This window comes from Natator depressus, chromosome 2, assembly GCF_965152275.1.
Source record: "Natator depressus isolate rNatDep1 chromosome 2, rNatDep2.hap1, whole genome shotgun sequence".
In the NCBI taxonomy this organism is placed as follows: Eukaryota; Metazoa; Chordata; order Testudines; family Cheloniidae; genus Natator; species Natator depressus.
The window spans coordinates 186,850,866-186,872,375 of NC_134235.1; the positions used below are offsets into that span (position 1 = coordinate 186,850,866).

The window sequence follows — 21,510 nt, forward strand, 5'->3', positions numbered from 1 at the left end:
TAGCGTAACTTAGGTTGATTTACCTCGGTAGTGAAGATAAGCCCAAAGACTTGATGGGAGGAGCATCTGAGGAATGCTTTAGTGAGGAAGCAGGAGCCCTGGAGGTTAGCCCAGAGCAGGTGCCTGCTGGGGCATTTTCAGTGGCGGATTACTCAGAGCCAGAAGGGGTTTGTTAGCCTGGATCTGAAGCAGGTCTCATTGATTTGTCCAAAAATAAATAAATAAATATTTTTAAAAAAGAATCCTTCACTAATAAAGTTTGTTTGAAGAATGAATGACAAACAGAACCTTTCTCAGCAATATGCCCCTCACTGATACCAAACAAACATTCTGAGTGTCCATCAGTGAGGGGTATAGCTGCCTTACAAGATGAACAACACTGAGACCCAGGAGATTTTCATTGAACCATGAAGCTGCCCACCCACTTCCAGGTAAACAAACATTAGAAAAAAAGTTCACTTAAAGTAAAACCTAATAAAACTATTATCCTAACTAACTACGAACAACACTGCTAGGGTGACTATATACCAACAAATTCATTTTAATGAGCACAAGTGCAAGAGACAGTGACACGGCTCTCTCTGTTCTGTGTCATTGCCATGGCGGTAAGAAGGTACTAAGGAACAGTTAGCTCCACTCTGTCCTTCGAGTCCTTTCGAGGGGTGATGCAAGACCATTGAGGGTGCAGGTGTGGCCTCAACAGACACTGCTGACCAAAAGGTCCCAATCTTAAGTGTCTGGGATGCATGCGCACCATGAGTTGAATCCATGTAGCCAATCACTCAGAGAAGGAAATTAGTTTCCCTAAATATGGCAAACTGCAGCTGGGTATCTGAGTTATTATATTCAAAAAGCTCAATGATCTCATTCTACATTCCTGTAAGATGTTCTTTTAGCACCATCTCCTGACATCCTCTAATTATGAATACACTACAAAAATCCCTGTGCACCGATAGAGCCGAATCTGCTTATATTAGTACCCTGATAAACTACATGTCTATGCACTGCCAGGGGACGGAGTCACAGAAATACTTAGTAATGACTCCAAACAATGAATACATGACATCTATTCGACTGACTGTCCTGCCTGCTGTTGTCTGCAACCCCATTCACATTATTTACAGATGTCAATTAACATTTGCCACCACACGCTTTTTGCTGTTTCACCCTCTGTTGACTAAATGCGTTTCTTTCATTAATGTAATTTGTAGTGTTTGTCGTGTACAATGCTTACCTTTAAAGCACTTCATAAAATAAAAGAGTATCTCTCAGCACAAAGTAGATAATGGGAACAATCATTAATTGGCATGCTTCTGGTTCCATAAAAATGTACCAGTTACAAGGATTCCACCGCACTTCCATTCCATCCTTATTGATCTTACCTGCTATGTCCCAAAGAGCACTCTTGACCGACTGAGATTTTATGATAGCAAAATATACGATCTCTCTCTTTTATTGGAGCCTGTCAACCGGAGGGCCCTACAGTAAGGTTTGTAGAGTTGCAATTTTCTGACTGAAACTGAACAACATAACTCTGAACTATATTAATCTTGCTCTAAGCAGCATTGACTTGCACAGATTTGCAATGCATGATGTGCTGGGGTTTTTTAGGGGAGCACTGAACAGCTGATACTTTATGGTCCCCTCCTGGCCAGACACACACCCCTATTCACCCACCCTGCTTTGTATGCCCCCATGACAGTACTCTAAGCATGCACTGTTCACACACGGGAGGTTGCTGTGATCCCCGGGGGTGTGTGTTTGCGTATGTGCTGCTTATCAGCCTTTTTCTTCCACCTCAACTTCCAGCCCCATTTTCTTGCAATTAACACACTGCCTCACCTTTGCATGTTCGGACAGTGGCATGGTGCACAGCATACGATGGACAAAGGGCCCTAGAGCGCTCTAACCACAGACAAACTCTGTGCATGCTTACATAATTAAGTGGTTACTTTGACTTACAAAAATAGGTTCTGATTTTAGTTTACGAAAAACTAAAAAGAAAGTTTTACAAGTTTAAGTTTTAGTTTACAAAAAACTAAAAAAGCATAAAGGGACCACAGTGTAAAAAAAAAAAAACCCATCATTCTCAACATGTTAAACCAGGGTTTTCACCAAAATATGTTTATTTATTAAAATATTTCTGGGACATGTTTTCAAGCTAGTATAGCCTAGCACTCTCCTAACATTTTTGTCATGATTTTTAACTTACATAAGGAGCCCATCCTACAAGTTTCTGGGTGCCAAGAAATAATTTACATTACACATGGTCTGGCTCAGCAGCCCATGGAAACTGACAAACATTGTTTGTTGGAAAATGCAACTTTATTTTTAAATAGCTTAGCAAGACCATGGTCCAAAAGCTGACCCCAGCAAGCAGCACAGATAATGAAAACCTGGTCTACAAGCTGTAAGTTTTGTCTGGTGTCCTGCACAGAGAGTAATTTGGCAGAACTCTATTTTTTTCAGCTGGAAATGAAAGACGTCTAAAGACATATAAAGATGTCTTTAATGGTGCAGATTTATCCTGTAACTCCATTTGCCTGCAGGGTGAAAGCTGCAAGGTTATTGGGTATTTTGTGTAACCAAACTCACCTCTGAACCACTGGGCACATGACGCACAGTGTCTCTTTCAAAAGTGCTCTCCATGAAAGTGGTACTGACAAGAATCAGATTGGCCAATGCTGCGTGACCTCAGTGCTATGGCCAATCCAGGAAGTGAAATCCTAGGGAGATGGTACATTTAGGACTTCTGTAAAACGGAATAGCCTCAGCTGGTTCAGGGTGACCATCAGTAAGACAGATATTTGGTAGCTACTTCTCTTGGGCCCATCTCTACTGGGCATTTTAGTGTAGCAGAGTGTTTTGAGTAGTGCATCAGTGCTATAATGTTGGGTTCTTTTTCTGTAGAGGTTTCAATTAAGTTACTATTGCTAATAATTTGTGTTTATTATTTGTATTTTGGTAACACCCGGAATGTGCTAGGCACTGTCCGCACACACAGGAAAACAGTGTCCTTGTCTGGAAGAACTCACAATTTAAGATCAGCTGAAATGTTGTAACACTGTACTTCAGTTCTGATAGAGCATCATAACTAATAGGTCATTATCTAGCTAGAAGTACAGTAAACCTGACATAGTTACTATAATAATACTCTGTAATTACTGTAATAGGCATGAGCTGTATTAATATATATATAATTAGAAGGGAAGCTACAGATCTCTGTTCTATTAAGGAAGTGAAATAATTATTTATTACAGCTGAGATTTTCAAAGGAGCCATTTTCAAAGGAGCCTAATGGAGTTTCAATGGGAGTTTGATGCCTATCTTCCTTAGTCTTCTTTGAAAATCCCAGCTTACAGCACTACTATTCTTATTTAACTGGTACAAGACCATCGGAAAAAATCCTTTGCAGGAATGACGGAATAAAGGCCAAAGGGCAGGTGAGGGAAAGAACACAACATGAACATCTGCCGCTGATTTATGGGGTTTGTGTTGAGATGATAAAAAAGGGGAAGTTCAGAACAACACAGAAAGCTATGAAGACACAGTACGCTCCTGGAAAGGCTGACAGGGATTGTGCCGATTACAGGGGAACCGTTCAGAAGCAACGGTTAAGCCTTCCCTCAACTGGTGCAGACGAGCGTTCCGTTGTAATGAACATTCTGGGATCCATTTCACAATCTCTCTTTTCTAATCTCTCTTCCCCCCCCCCTTTATCCTGTCGTCATTCAAAACTGTCAACTTGGTCTAAGTATTGCTTTCATAGATATATATGCTACTTACTCCCTCATGCATTTCAACTTGGTCCAAGTATTGCTTTCATAGACAGATACGAGCTACTTACTCCCTCATGCGTTTCAGCTTGGTCTCAGCCATGGTGTTGTTGATTGCTCTCGATCCCTGGGGCACTACTGGAGCCACGCTGGTGACAGTCCCAGAACCTACAAATCAATGCACAGACACTCAACCTTATTCACCTTTATCTCATCAGTAGTGCTGCAGATTCAGGACAATATTCAAGGGCAATCAGAAAACGGAAGATAATTCACCTTTGTCACACGGTATTGCTGTATTAAAGATAAATTAGATTATTATATGCACATTGAGACAACTCAGTTCAGAGGGATAAGCAGATTTACAGTTTACAATAACTGTCATCCAACCATTGTATTACACAAAAAGGTCTTTCACATGGGAAAAAACTGGGACGGAGAAACTATTCAACAAAAAGAAATCTACTTAGACTCGTTTTCTGTTTTGTTCACTTTCCTTGTATTTATTTATAGGAACAAGATCCTTCTGACAGCCAAGTTCCTCCTTTGGCTTGATCGTGTACTAAGGTTTCAGTGTTGTGCTTACAACATCAGACTTCTGCTGTTGTAGGTGAAGGGATTTCCACAGTATTCACCATTTATCTACTGCACTGTGAGCTCCCCAGTGATTTTAGGAGTGTAGCTGAAAGAGCCAGTGTCAGAATAAGACTAGTTCCAGCCCTTTTAGAAATGGTCAAGAGACAGCGCTGCTCAGGGTGATGGGTAAGAGGAAGGCTGCCTGACTGCTATGAAGAGGTTGTTATGACAAAGCAAGGCATAATACCTTCTGGGGTATGGAGGAAGGTGCAGGGCTGCAGCTCTTGAAGCATCTTTAATAAAATATAGCCAGCAGCCCCCTGACAGTGTCCGACGTGCAGAAGAGGAGAGACCATGGAGCCACCTCTACTTAACCCAAATACACCTCTTGGGGCTGCTAGAGCTTCAGGCTGTTCAACCCCCTCCAAATAATGGCTCTCTCTTGCCTAGGTACACTAGCAGACCCCTTTACTTCTCCCTCACCCATGAATGGCCAGCCACACTTTGACCCGTGGTCTTTTTTATGCCTTTCAAGCTTAGACCTGTGCTCTCTATATAACGGAGCATGACAATCAAGCAATTTTGTCCCATAGAGTCAGAAATGCTGTGGGGTTGCTATAGCTCCCCCTGTATCTGGAAAGAGGAAATCCTTATGATGTCAGTAGCAGCCTGGGTTTCAACTGGTGTCTCAGGTCTTGTCTACACAAACAATTAGACCGCAGCAAGCTGGGAGTGAATCTACCCTCACTAGCCTGCCATGGGCACCCTGCTGATACATAGTACAGTGTTTTGATCTAGTTCTCTTTGAAACAGGCCTAGACCAAAGTGCATTAGCAGGACTGTTAATGCACAGGGTGCACATGAACAGTTAGACCATAGCGGGCAAGATTCACACCCCAGCTTGCCAGGAACTAAATGTTAGTGTAGACAAGCCCTCAGACTTTGAAGGCAGAAGGAAACAGCAGCCACAGGATTAATATTAATATGTCTACATGTTCTGTGAAACTGAGAGGTTTTATGTAACTACTATACAATGGCAACCAAAATAATAGCCGGGGGGGAGGGGGGAATCAATTACACAACACCCATGCTTTAAAATCCAGTTCTTCTTTACTTTCACTTCAGTTATAATATATTAGCAGCCGTTATACTCACAAGACACGAGCATTAATAATTGATGCTTTACCATTGAACGATAGGATTACGAGCATTCAGATGGTGCCCAGCCTTGTTTCTTGCAGTTTTTGAGATACTGGCCACTAAAATCATGTTGTTATTGAAGTGAGGGAGGATAAGACGAGTGGGAGTAGTGAGATATGTTTTATAAGTGAGGTTACAGCTCACAAGCCTCCAGGTTTAGAAAATGTCAGCTACCCTTCACTGAAAACTAAGACAATCACTGGTGATGGTGAAATACAGACTATCGAAGGCCATTTACCAGATAGGCGAAGTTGCATTCAGTAGCCCAAGCTACTTGTCTGGTGCCTAAATATTACTATGTACCCAAGGTTTTGTCTATGTGCTTATAGTTAAAATGGTGAGAAATGACTTGCTCGGTTCTTCTCAACAATTAATTTACACCGCAGCTAGTTAAAAAAATATCACTCTAAGTTTCTATGCTTGTAGCGGTTCAATTTCAGGGCAAAACTATGTAAACACTCTTCTAGTAACTTGGTCAAGCATGATGCAAACATGTGTATGAATGGGTTTATCAACAGGGAGACATTGAGGAAAGCTGATTCGAATAAACTAAAGGTGTGAGTTTAAAGTATATTTGATACACTGGATTAAACTCTGTGTGAACACTCTCATTAAGAATTAAAGTGACCTTAATTCAGTTTAGTGAAATTCAATGCCCAACTGAATCAAACTAAACTGAATTAAGGTTATTTTAATTGTGAATGAGAGCGTCCTCACAGGGGCGTAATGCAATTTAACTAATCCACTTTTAATTTACACCTTTAGTTAATGCAGATTAATTTCCCTGAATGTCTCTGTGTACAGAAGCCCCTTATCAACTTCAACTGTGTTATCATTCAATCTCTTGGGGCTTGGCTACACTTGCGAGTTACAGCGCATTAAAGGAGCCCTGGGTGCACTAGCTCACTACCCGTCCACACTGGCAAGGCACGTAGAGCGCTCTGACTCCGCGGCTGGTCTGCTCCTGGTACCTCCACCTCGGCGAGTGGAATAACGGTCGATGCGCCTCCGCTGGAGCGCTGAGGTGCCACTGTGGATGCCCTGTTCTATTAATGTGCTCTGATCGGCCTCCAGAAGTGTCCCACAATGCCTGTTCTAGCCACTCTGGTCATCACTTTGAACTCTACTGCCCTGCCCTCAGGTGACCAACCATCAGACCCACCCTTTAAATTCTCTGGGAATTTTGAAAATCCCCTTCCTGTTTGCTCAGCCAGGCGTGGAGTGCTCTCAGCGCATCTTTCCAGGTGACCATGCCACCATGCGATCCCCAGTATGGAGCAATGGCGAGGTGCTGGACCTCATCAGTGTCTGGGGGGAGGAAGCTGTCCAGTCCCAGCTGCACTCCAGCCGTAGGAATTACGATACCTTCGGGCACATATCAAGGGACATGATGGAAAGGGGCCATAACCGGGATGCAGTGCAGTGCAGGGTTAAAGTGAAGGAGCTGTGGAATGCCTTCCGCAAAGCCCGCGAGGCAAACAGCCGCTCCAGTGCTGCCCCCACGACCTGCCGTTTCTACAAAGAGCTGGATTTGATACTTGGGGGCGACCCCACCTCCACTCCTAGTACCCTTCACAGGCCAGTTCAACAAGGCAGGAGGAGGAGCAAAGCGGGAGCGAGGGTGCTGAGGCGGAGGAAGACACCCCAGAATCCCTAGATGCATGCAGCCAGGAGCTGTTCTCAAGCCAGAATGAAGGTAGCGAGTCGTGGCGGCCGGTGCTTGGGGAAGGACAAACACCAGAGGAGGTTCCCGGTAAGTAGCTTTTATTTTGGGAAGGAAGTTATTCGGTGTGGGCTCGTGGGGCGAGGACGGTTAGGGCTGCATGCATGCCTAGATGTAGAATAGGGTGTCTATGTGCTCTCTCGTATCGCGGTAATCGGCCTCAGTGATCTCTTCAAAGGGCTCATCCAGAACTTGGGCAATGCGCTTGTGCAGGTTTCTCGGGAGAGCCACTGTGGTCCTTGTCCCAGTAAGCCTAACTTGTCCGCGCCACTGTGCCCTGAGGGGCGGGGGGACCATTGCTGCACACAGGCAAGCTGCATATAGGCCAGGGCGGAAACCGCATTGCAGTAGAAGACCCTCTCTTGCTTCCCAGGTCATCCTCAGCAGCGAGATATCTTCCAGGACGAACTCCTGTGGAAAATGTGGGGACAGTGTTCAGTATTGGGGCCCCCTGCCACTGTTGGCTCTCCCAAGGCACAGAAACCCAGAGGACAGTACAGCCGTGAAACAATCAGTCATGCTTGACCCTGTGCTTAATCACCATTTTGGGGCTCCCGTGGGTTATGTGTGCTCGCTTTGGGACGGGCAAATTATACTATTGTGTAGACTGTGCTTGCCCTTAAGTGCGGGGGAATCATTGCTCTGTCTGGCGTGAACAATGCTGCCTCTGTTAAGTGTTGCATTTTGCCTTTACAGATACAACCTTGAGATCTCATCTTTCTGTGTTATCACCGGCCGACAGACTCCAAAAAATCAGAAAGAGGCCACGTAGACGCAAGGAAGACATGTTGCATGAAGTAATGCAGCATTCAAGCCCGGCAAACTTGCATCAACATGATTCCAACGGTCGACTTCCCCCCTCCAAACTGGTTAGCCACTGATCGGTAGCTGTCTGGAGTTGCCAGCTTCCAGATTGCAATAGCCACCCGCTTCTCCACCATCAGGGCAGCTCTCAACCTCGTGGCCTTGCGCCACAGGGTGGGGGCGAGCTCCTCACACAGTCCCATGAAAGTGGCTTTTCTCATCCGAAAGTTCTGCAGCCACTGCTCGTTATCCCAGACGTGCATGACGATGTGATCCCAACACTCAGTGCTTGTTTCCCGACCCCAAAAGTGGCGTTCCACCGTGGTGAGCATGTCCGTGAATGCCACAAGCAAACTCGTGTCATAGGCGTTACTCGAGTCGATATCGTCGGAGCCCTCACTGTCACTTTGGATCAAAAGGAATAACTTGACTGCCAAACGAGACTCGTCAGCATACTCCTCAGCAGTTCGGGCTCCATTCCCGCAGATGGAAAGGAAAGACAGAGTGCGCAGTACAAAAAACGTTGAAAGATGACACCAAATGTGGATGGAAGCACAGGGATTGCTGGGATGTGAACCGATGCATCACAAGGCATTGGGACAGGGGACAGGACCCAGAATGCCCCGCACCCTCTGCCCCCTTCCCACAAGCCACAGCGCCAGAATGGGAAGAGGGGCTCTGTGGGATAGCTGCCCATAATGCACCGCTCCCAAATGCCGCTGCAAGTGCCACAAAGGTGGCCACGCCAGTGCGCTTGTTCCTGTCAGTGTGGACAGACTGCAGCGCTTTCCCTCCTGCGCTCTCGGAAGGCGGGTTTAACTCACAGCGCTCTACATCTGCAAGTGTAGCCATGCCCTTAAACTGAGGGCCTGGCTACATTTAAAAGGCTGCGGAGGCACAGGGTGCAGCTGTACTGCCGTAGCGCTTCAGTGAAGACGCTTCCTTTGCTGACAGAAGCGCTTCTCCCATCAGTGCAGTTAACCCACCTCCCCAAGAGGTGGTAGCTATGCCGCTGGGAAAAGCCCTCCCATCAACATAGTGGTGTCTACACCAGGAGTTTAGGTCAGTATAACTGAGTCGCTCCGGGGTGTGGATTTTGCATACCCCTGAGTGACGTAGTTCTGCTGACATGAGTTGCTAGTGTAGACCAAGCCTAGGAAATGTTGGAGTGGTCAGTACTTTGCAGGTGCCTCACAAAATGATGCTGATGACTTGGTAGGTGGCATTGTTCGCTCTCAATCAGTATTGTACTAAGGCCCTAGTATGACGCTTCGGGCCTCAGTGCTGTTGCTACATTTCAAATATGAGATAAAACTGATGTCCTGACTACCTGTGGCTTAAAAAGAAGGCGCAAATGGTACTTTTCTTAAGACAAAGTCGTATTAAGCCTGGCAGCCTGATAAATTCTAGCGAATAGTAATATTGCAGGGTAGACCATTGTGGTAAGAAGCTAGTATATTCTCCTTGTAGTAGTGTCCTGGCATATTTATTGCTCCAATACTTTTGCTTCTTCTGCTCTGACATTTCTTTATTAAAGACATCCTTCTTGACTTTCTGGGAACTCATGCTAAATAAACCATTCTTACTTTGCCTTCTCTCCATGTTGGCAAGTGGCCAAACAAAACTTGGTCTCAAAACACAAACTAATATCTTCCCCTCCACTAAACAACATCTTATGGGTATTGTATAGCTGATGCAAGGGCATCAGGCTGGAGTATCCTGGGAAGGGGCTCTTATAATTAAATATGGGGTTTCAGTTAAGGTTGGTGAAGAGCTTTTTGTACTGCTAGTGTAACAATCCTCACAGACTTTTCCAAGGGTGCTCGGTAACACCGGCCTCAAAGAAGGTATTTATTTCATCAGAGGTATTTTTCTGTAAGCAGTCACACGCTATTTTGCATCTAGTTCAGATCAGTTTATTCACTACTCCTGAGGGCATTCTGCTCAAAAAAATTAAAAATTCTGTGCCAAAAAAATAAAAAATCTGTGCACAATATTTTAAAATTCTGCAAATTTTTTCAAATAAATGTGGAGGTTCCAGTATGGCATTGGAGAGCACAGGCCACTGGCTGCACAGAGGTGGGAGATCACTGTGCAGCTCCCCCCCAGGGCACAGACCCAGTGGTGAGGTTGCACCCAATCCTGACAGAGTGCAAGGACCGGGCTGGCCCCAAAAACACCCCAGGGCCCTGTTCCTCCATGCCAGGTGCACCAGGTGTGGGCAGGCAGGCAGGCTCAGGAAGGCAGGATCCAAATGTGGAGGGGCTCAGTGTCGGGGGATCCAGGTGTGCCCCACACAGAACCTCTCAAACCAATCTGAGTGTGAGCAGCTCAGTGGGTGATCTGGATGTGGGGGGGGGGATCTGGATGCACAGGGGCTTTTGGGGGGGGTTCTGGGTGCAACGGTAATGGGACTCTGCAGGGGGGGTTCAGGTGAATATGGTTTGGGTTCAGTGGAGGAGGTCTGGGTGTGGTGGGGCTAGAACTCAGCAGAGAGGGTCTGAGTCAGGGGGCGGCTCAGTGTGGCATCCAGGTACTGGGGGAGTGGGGATCCAGGTGCAGCTGGTTGAAGCTCCATAGGGTGGGGATCTGGGTGAGGGTGGCTCATCAGGGTGGTCCAGCTGCAGTGGGAGTGGGGCTCGCCCTGGGGGTTCTGGGTGCAGGGGGACATGAGGCTTGGCATGAAGGTCTGGTATGAGGGGGTCTGGATGCACAGGGGTTGGGCAGATTGGGGAGCAGCTCCCTGTACAGTGATCCCTCCCCCTATAGCTGAGGAGTGATGGGTGCAGGAAGCGTAGGGGAGGGAGTGAGTTTGCAGCGCTTCCCACAGCCAGGGGAGAAATCTGGGGTTGGGTCTGACAGCAACTGAGCCGAGCACAGGGTAGGAGCCACCAGCCAGGTCTTCCCCAGTCCCACCTCCTGCCCCACAGTGATTTACCTCTCTAACAGCTGCCCTGGGCACCTGAAACATACTGCTGGGGAGGGGCGCATGACTGTTCTTGTGGCTTCCCTTTTCTTTGCTTCCCTCCAGAAAAATGACTTTCTGATGGGAAAGCAATCTGCAGGGAATACAAATTCTGTGCATGCGCAGCGGTGCAGAATTCCCCCAGGAGTAATCCACCCATAAATCAGCATTAAATGATAGTTATTTGGCCACTATCTAAAGGAGAATAGCCAATCATTGCACACTTATTTAACACAATGAAATCTCTATTGATTCTTCAGATAATTTAAAATAAACTATTCAGAGTACAGACATTTCAAAACTATAAGATGACAGCTTTCTAAGTTTATTTTAGGGGCAAATGACCTCCCCAGCATCCAGCCCAGCTAGCTAGCCTGATTGCTGGGGACATCTGGAGAGGGAAAATGGGGGAAGACCCTCTCCTGCCTTCAAGTAACCAAGCAGCAGCCTCTATGGCCCCAGCATTCCCCCTCCTTCCCCTGGCTCCACCGGATGGCGAAGGACTGGAGGATTTCCACAGCAACAGATCCTGTGGTCCACATCTATTCACAGATTTTAAGGCCTGAAGGGACAATTGTGATTAGCTCTTTCATAACATGGGCCAGAGAAGTTCACACAGCTATTCCTACCTCCAGCTCAATAATTTGTGGTTGAGCTAGAGCATATCTTGTAGACAGCCAAGCTTAAAGACTTCATGTGATAGAGAATCTATCACATCTTTCAGTAAGTTGTCCCAATGGCTAATTACTCTCACTGAAAAATTTGCATCTTATTTTCAGTTTGAATTTTTCTAGCTTCAACTTCCAGCCATTGGATCTTGTTATACTCTTACCTGCTAGATTAAAGAGCCCTCCAGTATCAAATATCTTTGCCCTTTGCAGCTACTAATACAAAGTGATCAAATTTCCTCTAACCTTCTCCTTCTATAAACTAAACAGACTGAACTCCTTAGGTCTTTCATTTCCAAATTTTAATTCATTCCTGTGGCTTTCTTCTGAGACCTCTCCAATTTTTTAGCTTTTTTTTTTTAATTATATATAAACAGCATGGAGAGAGGATTCCATCCCTGTCCTGTCTGATGCAAAACTTACTCTGTATGCAGCTGTACAGGCAACCCAAAACGAATAGTGGACTATACTGAATTGTTAGTATAATCATAATGACCCAGTAAAAACCCTTTATTCCCAATGAAGTCAATCGGACTTTAAAAGGGTCAGAATTTCATCCTTTGAAACTAAAAGTGAGTTTTTACACTGAAAAAACCCTACTCACAGCCACTTATACGCTGAAAAATAGATTGCATACTTAATGCATCACCAGTAACATTGCCTCTATTGACTTAAGGTGGTATGTGCTAGTTAGACCTCCACAGAGCTATGTGAAACTGCAAATTTTTGGTTCATGATAGCTTTAAAAATGGAAGTGTCCCAGTAGATTCTGACCTGCACAAAATCTGCATCAGTTCCCAATATTTCTGTACAATTCATAGCACTTTAGAACAGCCCTTTAATTTCACATGGTTCTTGTTTAATTAAATTAAATCCATGCCAAATCTGTAAATGCCATGTCGTGTGCAAGTTACCACATGACTGTGTGAACTAGGTATTCTGCTTTGCGAAAGTCATATGGAGTCTGGGACCACATTCAAATGAAGAGAATTCACAGAATGAAAATGGTGGTGAGAAGAGCGGAGGCCATGGATCCCATTTCTAATTAGTGTGTCAGTGACACAAACATATTAACTCTGGTATGAATACTTCCAGCATACTTCTGAATACTCTTGACAAGTATGGTACTTAGTAGCTGCTCAGAGCATCAGAGATCTTACTGAAGTGGATCCTGATTTTTCACATCCCACTTTCTAACTTCAGTGAAAGGCTTTATTTATGTGTTACAATATGTAATACAGGAAACTGTAATATAAGGAATGGTACCTCATACAAAAAATTGCCAGAGAAAAATTTTATATATTTTTATTTTAAAATCTTCCTGAAACAATTCAACTTAATCCCACTATAAATCCCAAATGAAAAGCCCAAATGACAAAAAACCAAGTGAAATGTGAGGTTCTCATTTCTAATGACTAGGGCTCCGTGTCTGTCACGGAGGTTGCGGAAGTCATGGATTCTATGACTTCCTGCGACCTCTATGACTTCTGCAGCAGCCAGTGTGGCTGACCCCAGAGCCATCCAACCAGCCAGCCCCAGGGACAGCCACACCGGCCGCTGCTGGAGCGGCTCTGCAGCGAGCCACTCGGGCAGCCCCACAGCCAGCTGCACCGGCATTGCTGGTGTGGTCCCAGGGCAGTGGGAGCAGCAGCAGGTGGGCAGCCCCAGGGGCGGCCGGAGCAGCTGCTGCTCAGTGGCCCCGGCAGCTGGTGCTGCTGACCTTGGTGGCCCCCTTGCAGCTCGTGTTGCTGGCCCCCGCAAGCAGCAGCCCGCCTAACCCCTAGCTAAGATTTAGTCAGGGATATATAGTACCCCTGTTCATTGTGCAACAAAATATGGACAGAGGAGAAAGTGCCGGAAGAATGGACCCTCAGTATCATAATCAAGTTACCAAAGAAAGGTGATCTAAACAATTGTTCAGATTGGAGGGGAGTAACATTTCTATCTGTCACAGGGAAAGTATTAGCAGCAGTCCTCGGGAACAGAACGAAAAGAAAGATGGATACCATCCTACATGAACAACAATTGGGATTTAGACAAGGAAGATCATGCACAGATGCTATTTTCACCCTCAGATGGATTATTGAAAACACAATTGAATTCCAAGGCAGTCTTGCTATCAATTTTGTGGGCTTTCAAAAGGCATTTGATAGTGTAAACAGAGAAACAATGTAGAAAATTGTGGAACTTATTGCAATTCCAATAAAATTAACTAACATTATGAAGGCATTCTACACCAATTCAAAATGCTACATTAAAATGGATTGAGTAAGCCATTCAGCATCAAACGGGTGTAAGGCACAGGCGTGCATCTTGTCTCCCTTTTTGTTTATGCTAGTCATTGACTATGCATTAGAACAATGCAACAGTGATACATATGGCCTAAAATGGAACAATTCAAGGCTATTTGATCTAGACTTTGCTGATGACATCGCTCTTATTGCTGAAGATGCCAATGGACTACAAAAATGCACAAACCAAGTAAAAGAAGTAATGGAGAAGAGAGGTTTGAGATACAATGCAAAGAAATGTAAAATCATGTTGTTAATGGGGACCATAGGGACAGAAATCAAATTGAAGACGAGAAACTGGAGAAGGTGGACAATTTTATGTATCTTGGAAGTACTATCAGCCAACATGGTACTAGTTCCGAGGAAACAAGAAGAATCAGGAAGGCAAATGCTGCATTTGGAAGACTCAAAAACATCTGGCAACTCAAAAACATCTCCCTCAAGACAAAACTGAATGTGTAAAAAGCAATTGTTATCACCATCACAACATACAGCAGTGAGACATGGCAACTTACTAGGAAAGATATGCAAAAGCTGGATGCGTTTCATCACAACTGTCTGAGAAGAATATTGAGAATAACATATAGAGATAGGAAGATGAAGGAAGAAGTCAGAAAAATGACTGGACAAGGTATCCTCTCACAAATAATCTACAGAAGAAGACATCTGTGGCTGGGAGATGTGCTGAGAATGGAAAAAGTGCTTACCAAATACTGCCCTTGAATGGAAGCAAGAAAATGCAAGAAGAAAGAGAGGAAGATCGTGAATAACATGGAAACAAACAGTTCTAAACCACATCAAGCGCCTTAACTTGAAATGGGAAGATTTGGAGAGATGGGCAGTTGACAGGCAAGGATGGCAAGTGTGGGTAGCCCAATGTGCAGCAAAGCATGGGATGGACTAAGGTCTAAGTCAAGTCATGGACTGGTCATGGGCCATGAATTTTTGTTTATTGCCCGTGACTTGTCTATGACTTTTACTAAAAATACCCATGACTAAATTATAGCCTTACTAATGACTTCTGTTTATGATATAAGACTTCTTTTCCTTGGATTGAAATCTTGACATTTCTGGTTTTCACAACCTAGCTAAAGAAGAAATATCTTATTTAAGTGACTCTTCTAATTAGCATGTATACCATAGAATGGAAACTATAGTAAGTTTACGTTAAATGGTAGTTCCCTCTGCAACTTTGTAGCTTTATATTTGAAGAGCTTAAGAGCAGAGCTGTTTCTAGGCATAAGCAGACTAAGCAATTGCTTAGGGCCCTGACCAGCTCAATGGGGCCCCCTATTCGCTTTTTTAGTATGTGTTGTGTGCGGGTAGCCCCTCAAAATATTCCTGCTTATGGCTCCAAATGGGCTAGCGCTGCCTCTGCTTAAGAGAATAAATTTTTTAATACCCTTACTGGACATTGAGCAAATAACGATAAAATAGACATTAACAGATTTCTCTTTCATCATTATCACTTATATTTGTTTAAAATAGATCACACAAATCTAGTTATTACCACTGCCTGGGGAATGGTGTTAACCTTCAACACAGAACTTGTCAGACATATTTCAACAACTTAAATTTCATTACTCAGATCTATTAGGAGCAGAAATAAAAATGTATCCTGTGTTCTTTAGGACAAGCGACAGTGCCAGTCTCAACCTAATATTCTTCCCTCATTTAAACTTTACTTTTAATTTCTAAGAAATTGAAAATTCATAACTAGGATTTGAAAAAGAGACTTTGGAGCTAAAATCTTGCAACCTTAGGAATCAATTGTTATTACATATCTGCCAAGAGTGACACTGTATATTAAAGAAAACATTGTTTTCGTTCCAACCCTGGGTGAATTAAAAAAAAAAAAAAAGAACCTTAATTGCCTTTTCTATCATTATAATATGTGCTCATATCTATGACATATCTATAGAATTCTAGTAAAGATTATAAAAATAAATCCTTTCACATGATATAAAGCAAATTACCACATTTTGTCTTAGTCAATTTTTGATTGGACATAGCCCCACTTACTTTATTTTAAGCACAATTAGCATAAGACTAAACAGCTATACTGCACTTTTCATCTGAAAATTGTGAAGTTCTTTACAAGGATAAGTCTTATTATCCCCATTTTACAGAAGCAGAATGTGAGACACACAGATAAAGTGACTTGCCCAAGGTCTCACAGCAAGTCAACGGCAGAGCCAGAAATAGAACACTAGCCTCTAGACTCCCAGATCTGTATTTTATGCACTTGACAATGCTGAGATCACTGATGAGGGAGGAGGAATGGAAGAAAATATCCAATCACATGTAATGTCATGAAGCGCATAAATACTGTAATTTGAAACATGTTATTTTTCTTTTCTTTTTCTTGCAGTCACACATACACGAATGCAGTATTTTTCATCTGGGCAATGTGACACAATATTTCTCCTCTCTCTCTTTCCCTCTCTCATATCTTGTGATAAATTGCTAATTAGCTTTAGCAGACTAGAGTTGGTCCATTCTAAAAATAAATTTTAAAGCAGGGTTTTATCCCTAAAGCACCAAAATCTTTTCTCCACTCTAGGAAAATGACAGCAATAAGACACTTCAGACTTTTTAATGTCTAACAACTTTCACTTTACAACTGAACTCCATGGTCACTCTCCTTTTGGCCTAAGTGAAAACAATCTGCTTCTTTACATATGGCCGGTTTAAAGATTTTTCTTCTTTGGAGGAGAAAGTCTTCTGATATCTAGTTTTCAAAATTTTTTCTTATGTACACCACCAGTATATGCTTCAGTTTACTATCCATAATGCTTTCTGTCCATTTCACAACATGATAGCAAAACAATGTCATCTTTATGTGCAGTTGCATTTGATGCTTTGTGGAGTTGACAAAAGAGGCCATTTTAAAGAAGGTCACTTTTTATAAAAATCACCTTAAAGCAGTTGGATTGAAAAGGGAGTGAGCTGAGTGCAGACCATAAAGACTGCAGAAGACTTTAGTAAATATTACTATTTGTTCTGGAGAAGAGACATCTCACCTAGAGAGCTGTTATTCAGGACGTTCTCCAAATACCTGACCATTGCCTTGACATCACTGTCCTGGATGTGGAAGGATGAGAAAGAATATTAAAATTAGAACATTAGAATGTTAAATATTCTACACCAAGAGTGTGATCCTGCAAACACTTACTGTCAAGGAGTTTCCTACTCTGAGCAATCCTGCTGACATCAACACTGGAACTCCAAATTGTAAAAAAATATAGACAATCGAACCCACTGAGCAAGGCCATTTTCTACTTTTTTTCCTCCCAAGTGTCAAGTTTCGGGGGACATTAAAGAATGATTTTCTGACGTTAGTTGCCTTACAGAACTGCAAACATGTACAACAAATATGCAGGATGCTTTATAGCATTTGTGTTGCTGTTTAGTATCACTTGCAATCTCAGCAAAAACATCAGCATTTAACATTAATTAGTGCTGAGATATCTAAAGTAATATCATGCTGAGCAGGGGAAAATGAGAGCACCTTAATGATTGCAAAGTTTCCAAGGCCTGTGGCAGATGCCATAAGGAATTAATACCTCATGTTGTACCTGTCTACATCTTATAGAAAAATATTATAATTTGTAGCTGCAATTACAAATTGAGGATTTTTTACTTTAAGAAAAAAGATTATAGCTTTTTAAATTTGAAGCACTAGATAAACAGACCAGAGTTTTCTGCAATTATGGCCCTGATTCCTCCAAGAATTATTCATGCACTTTGGTGAAGATAAGTTGAAGTCCTGAATGTAAAGGACATAGCAGGGCATGTTTCAGTGAGAAATTAACATATTCTTCTGAAGTCAAGAGGTAAACTCTAAGTGCAATTTTCAAGACAGGTTACAGTATGCTATTTAAAAGTGTGGCATTTTTGTACTATTTAAAGCTACAGGACAAAACCCTGGTCCCATTAAAGTCAATGGCAAAACTTTGATAGGACCAGGATTTCATCCACAATATCTTAAAACTGTATATCAATGATTCTAAAATTTAAATTTAAATCAGTGTCCCGTGTAAGGAATAAATTATAGTATTGTGTAAAACAAACTATACTAGCCACATGGAATTACCTTCAAACTTTAAGACTGGCCTGCTATTTTAAGTTTCAACATCATCTTACTAAACTGTCCATTCTAGGCTCCTGTAGTGGGGGGGCGGGGGGGAATGGCGGTTATACACAAACTGCTATTGGTACTCTACTAAGTATTTCAAATACTAGCAGATGGCTAATAGCCATGCTTCACTGACTACATGCCAAGTTAAACTGGCAATCTTTAGCTGGTTAATGCTTGTTTGTGCTCAAGTGAGAACTTTTAGGATTAAGCAGGATTTAATTTTTTATGGCCTTAAGCTGTTTAATGCACTTATATCCGAAACAGACTGATATTTTAAAGTTAGATTTGTAGGGCATTAAATGGTGTCTGTGTTAGCAATCTCAGCAAAGAAGCTGAAGATTCAGTGGTGGTTGAACTATCCTTTCACCTGGGTAGTCCCTCACACGAGGGTTGAAGCGGATTGGCTAGATACTGTGGGGAAATCGGCAATACTACTGCCAACGCTGTATCTGTTCTGTATGTAAATAAGTATGTCAAACCAGCACCTCTCACCAGTAACAAACTTATGGCTTGCCTACGTGGAGTTTTAGTGTACTGCAAGCCAGAGTATGAATCTAGAGCATACTAGCTTGCCATGCACTAACTCATTGCATGGACTCTCCTACAGCACACAAAATTTCATAGTGTGCTTTGAGGTACGGAACTTGTCATGTGCGATAGATAGCAGGATCCACACAAGAAGTTAGTGTGCAGCAGGCTAAAGCGCTGTAGATTCACACCATGGCTGCTGCGCACTCACTTGCCACGTAGACAAGGCCTTACTTTTTAAAAAAAGGGAGACGAGAAGGGGGGGGGGTGGGGGAGAGAATAAAATTTCTGCTCTGCTGTGGGGATTCAGAGGTCTATTTCAGATGGTTACAGACAAGCTTGCTGTAAACCCTTTGACAGTCTGCCAGCACCCAGGGCCTACCAAGTCTGGTTTACTGCCATATGGAAACATTCTGTATGGGGTTTTATATGCAGAACAACAAAATGAGGTTTGTTGCTGTATCTCGAAGAGACATGTTGAGTCCAGTTCTCACTGGGACACATCAGCACAGCTCTGAGGAAGTCTGTGGACCTATGCTGATTTACACCAGCTGAAGGTCTGGCTCTAGAGCCTCAGGAGACATCTCGAGGAAACATGCAGGTTGGTAGTTGAATTCTGACAGTCGTTCCTACTGTGCCTGGCAGCAATATACTTAAGATGAAGGCAATATATTAAGTTTTGGTCCCATTCCTGGCCCAGGTAGGAAGCATGGCTTCACTGGGGCGGAACCTCCCTTGGTTAAGAAATGAGCCGTTATGGAGAAAAGAGCCTTTTGCATGTAAGTTGAGGACATATTGCTTTTCAGCAGAAACTTTGTATTTTGCTAAAAGTTTTTGTGTTGCATTATTGATCATTTTGCTTTGCCCACCATCCCTTCTTTATACATTTGGTGTGTCCCGAAGCTACTAAGATGAAATGATTTTCCAAATTTTCCATTATTGCTAACCCTTAGTTAAAGCATATAATTGATATCCTGTGTGTACAGTAGCCTAATGGAGTAACAAACAAACAAAAACACTTTGCTAGCAAGAGTTAATATGGAAAGGTGAGTTTCAGTGAAGTCCAGATCGCGCACCCCACCCCTCAATAAAAAAAGATGCTCTCAACATAAAATCTACATAATCAGAACCCTCCAACCCACAAAATGTTCAGGCCTGGAAATGAACAGGTTATGGGTATCCAGACAGTTCCCCACTACTATATACTTCTTCATTGCTCAGGATTGCTGCAGGCATATGGTGAGAGGAGAGAAGGCGGGAAGGTCAGGAGGAGAAAAGTGACCGTTTTAAACTACCCAAACCCCAAAACACTAAGATGCCTTTTCAACCGCAGTTTAAGGAGCTGCTTTGAAATCATTTTCTGCTGTCAAAGTTAAAAAGGGAAGTGTTTAATATTCTTAATGGGCTTAAATTCACTCATCTGGGATCAGGGAGGTATCAATGACTAGTGAGCTCTTTTTAAAAAAAGGAAAAAATTTAACACACAAAGAATATATTCAAAATTGCAGGGGGAAAGTGTTTATAACTGTCTCCTTGTTTTTTTTGTCTGCTAGGAACTGGTGGAAGGATACAGTGCCCGACTTCTCCTTCCTCAATATCCCCACAAATCGAGTTTTCACATAATTGTGTATTTCCAGCAGGCACCAACAGTGAAAAGTCGTCCCCAAGGAATGGACACTCTAAAGACAGACAGATCAATAGCTGGGTAGGGGCTAGGCATGACCTGTATGAGATTATGTTAACTATTCCCAAATGGATCCTCTAGCATGTCATTATCAGGTAGCACATTTTCTGTAGACCTCACAACAGATCTTCAAGAGAGACTTAGGGTAAGTCAACACACGGATTAAAAAACCCCCACAGTTGGCCTGGGTCAGTTGACTCAAGCTCACATGGCTCAGGGTCCAGGGCTGAAAAATTGCTGTGTAGATATTTGGCTCAGGCTGGAGTCCAAGCTCTAAGACACAGTGAGGGTGGAGGGCCCCAGAGCTTGGGCTCCAGTCTGAGCCTGAATGGCTACACAGTAATTTTTAGCCCTGGACCCTGAACCCTGCAATATGTGGTGGTACCATTGGTCTTTTACCCCTGTGTAGACGTACCCTTTGGAGCTATGTCTTCCTTGCAAAAATGGTGTGTTTTTAAAATCCTGGTGAATCAAAGGTACTGTAGTTTTTGCCTCAATGTAGGTAGTCAAGGTCAATCTTAATTAGCTGAGTGCAGGGGAGAGGTAATACGGTTGATTTCAGTTAGCTACACTGAAGTAAAAAACTACCTGTGTCTTGTTTCCACTCAGATTTTACATCAAGAGAGTTACCTCAATGTAAAAAATATACCTATTTTGCTGAGAAGGCAAAGCCCTAAATAAGGAGCAGTAAGGGGCTTTGCAAATGGACATGGAAGGGCTCTTCCATGCATAGAAGCTATCCTGGACGAATGCATAGATAAGTTAAATGTAAAAATAAAGAATCGTATTCTAACAGCAACAGTCTATGCCAAGGCATGCATTAGGAACCTAATGGAGCACTTCTTGGGTTGACAACAGCACAGTCTGCCAACACCCATAGTCTACCAAGTCTGGTTTATTGGCATATTAAAACATACTGCATGGGTTTTTATATGCAGGACAACAAAGTCAAGTTTGTTATTGTATCTCAGATATGTTGAGTCCAATTCTCACTGGTGTAATTCAGCACAGCTCTGATGAAGCTCACAGAGGTATAGCAATTTACACCAGCTGCTGACCTGGCTCTGGAGTCTAAGCCAGCATTCAAAATAGGAAGCTAATGTATAGAATTAACTAGATTTTTGCCTTACCAAATCATTGAAGACAAGTCCTAT

At 43.1% G+C, this 21,510-nt stretch overlaps 1 protein-coding gene across 7 annotated transcripts in view; it reads right to left on the reverse strand.

The window, feature by feature from the left end:
* NEK11 (NIMA related kinase 11) overlaps positions 1-21,510 on the reverse strand; it is a 155,790-nt gene that overhangs the window by 26,551 nt on the left and 107,729 nt on the right. For 4 of the 7 annotated variants that reach the window (XM_074945572.1, XM_074945571.1, XM_074945569.1 and 1 more), the window contains exons 14-15: positions 17,027-17,087; positions 3,848-3,944 (exon numbers count right to left, since the gene is read on the reverse strand). In XM_074945572.1, coding sequence (XP_074801673.1) covers positions 3,848-3,944; positions 17,027-17,087 — 158 coding nt within the window. Of the gene's footprint in view, positions 1-2,595; positions 2,727-3,847; positions 3,945-17,026; positions 17,088-21,510 lie in introns of those variants that run through there. The other 3 variants (XM_074945573.1, XR_012638256.1, XR_012638255.1) reach the window with 3 other exon arrangements.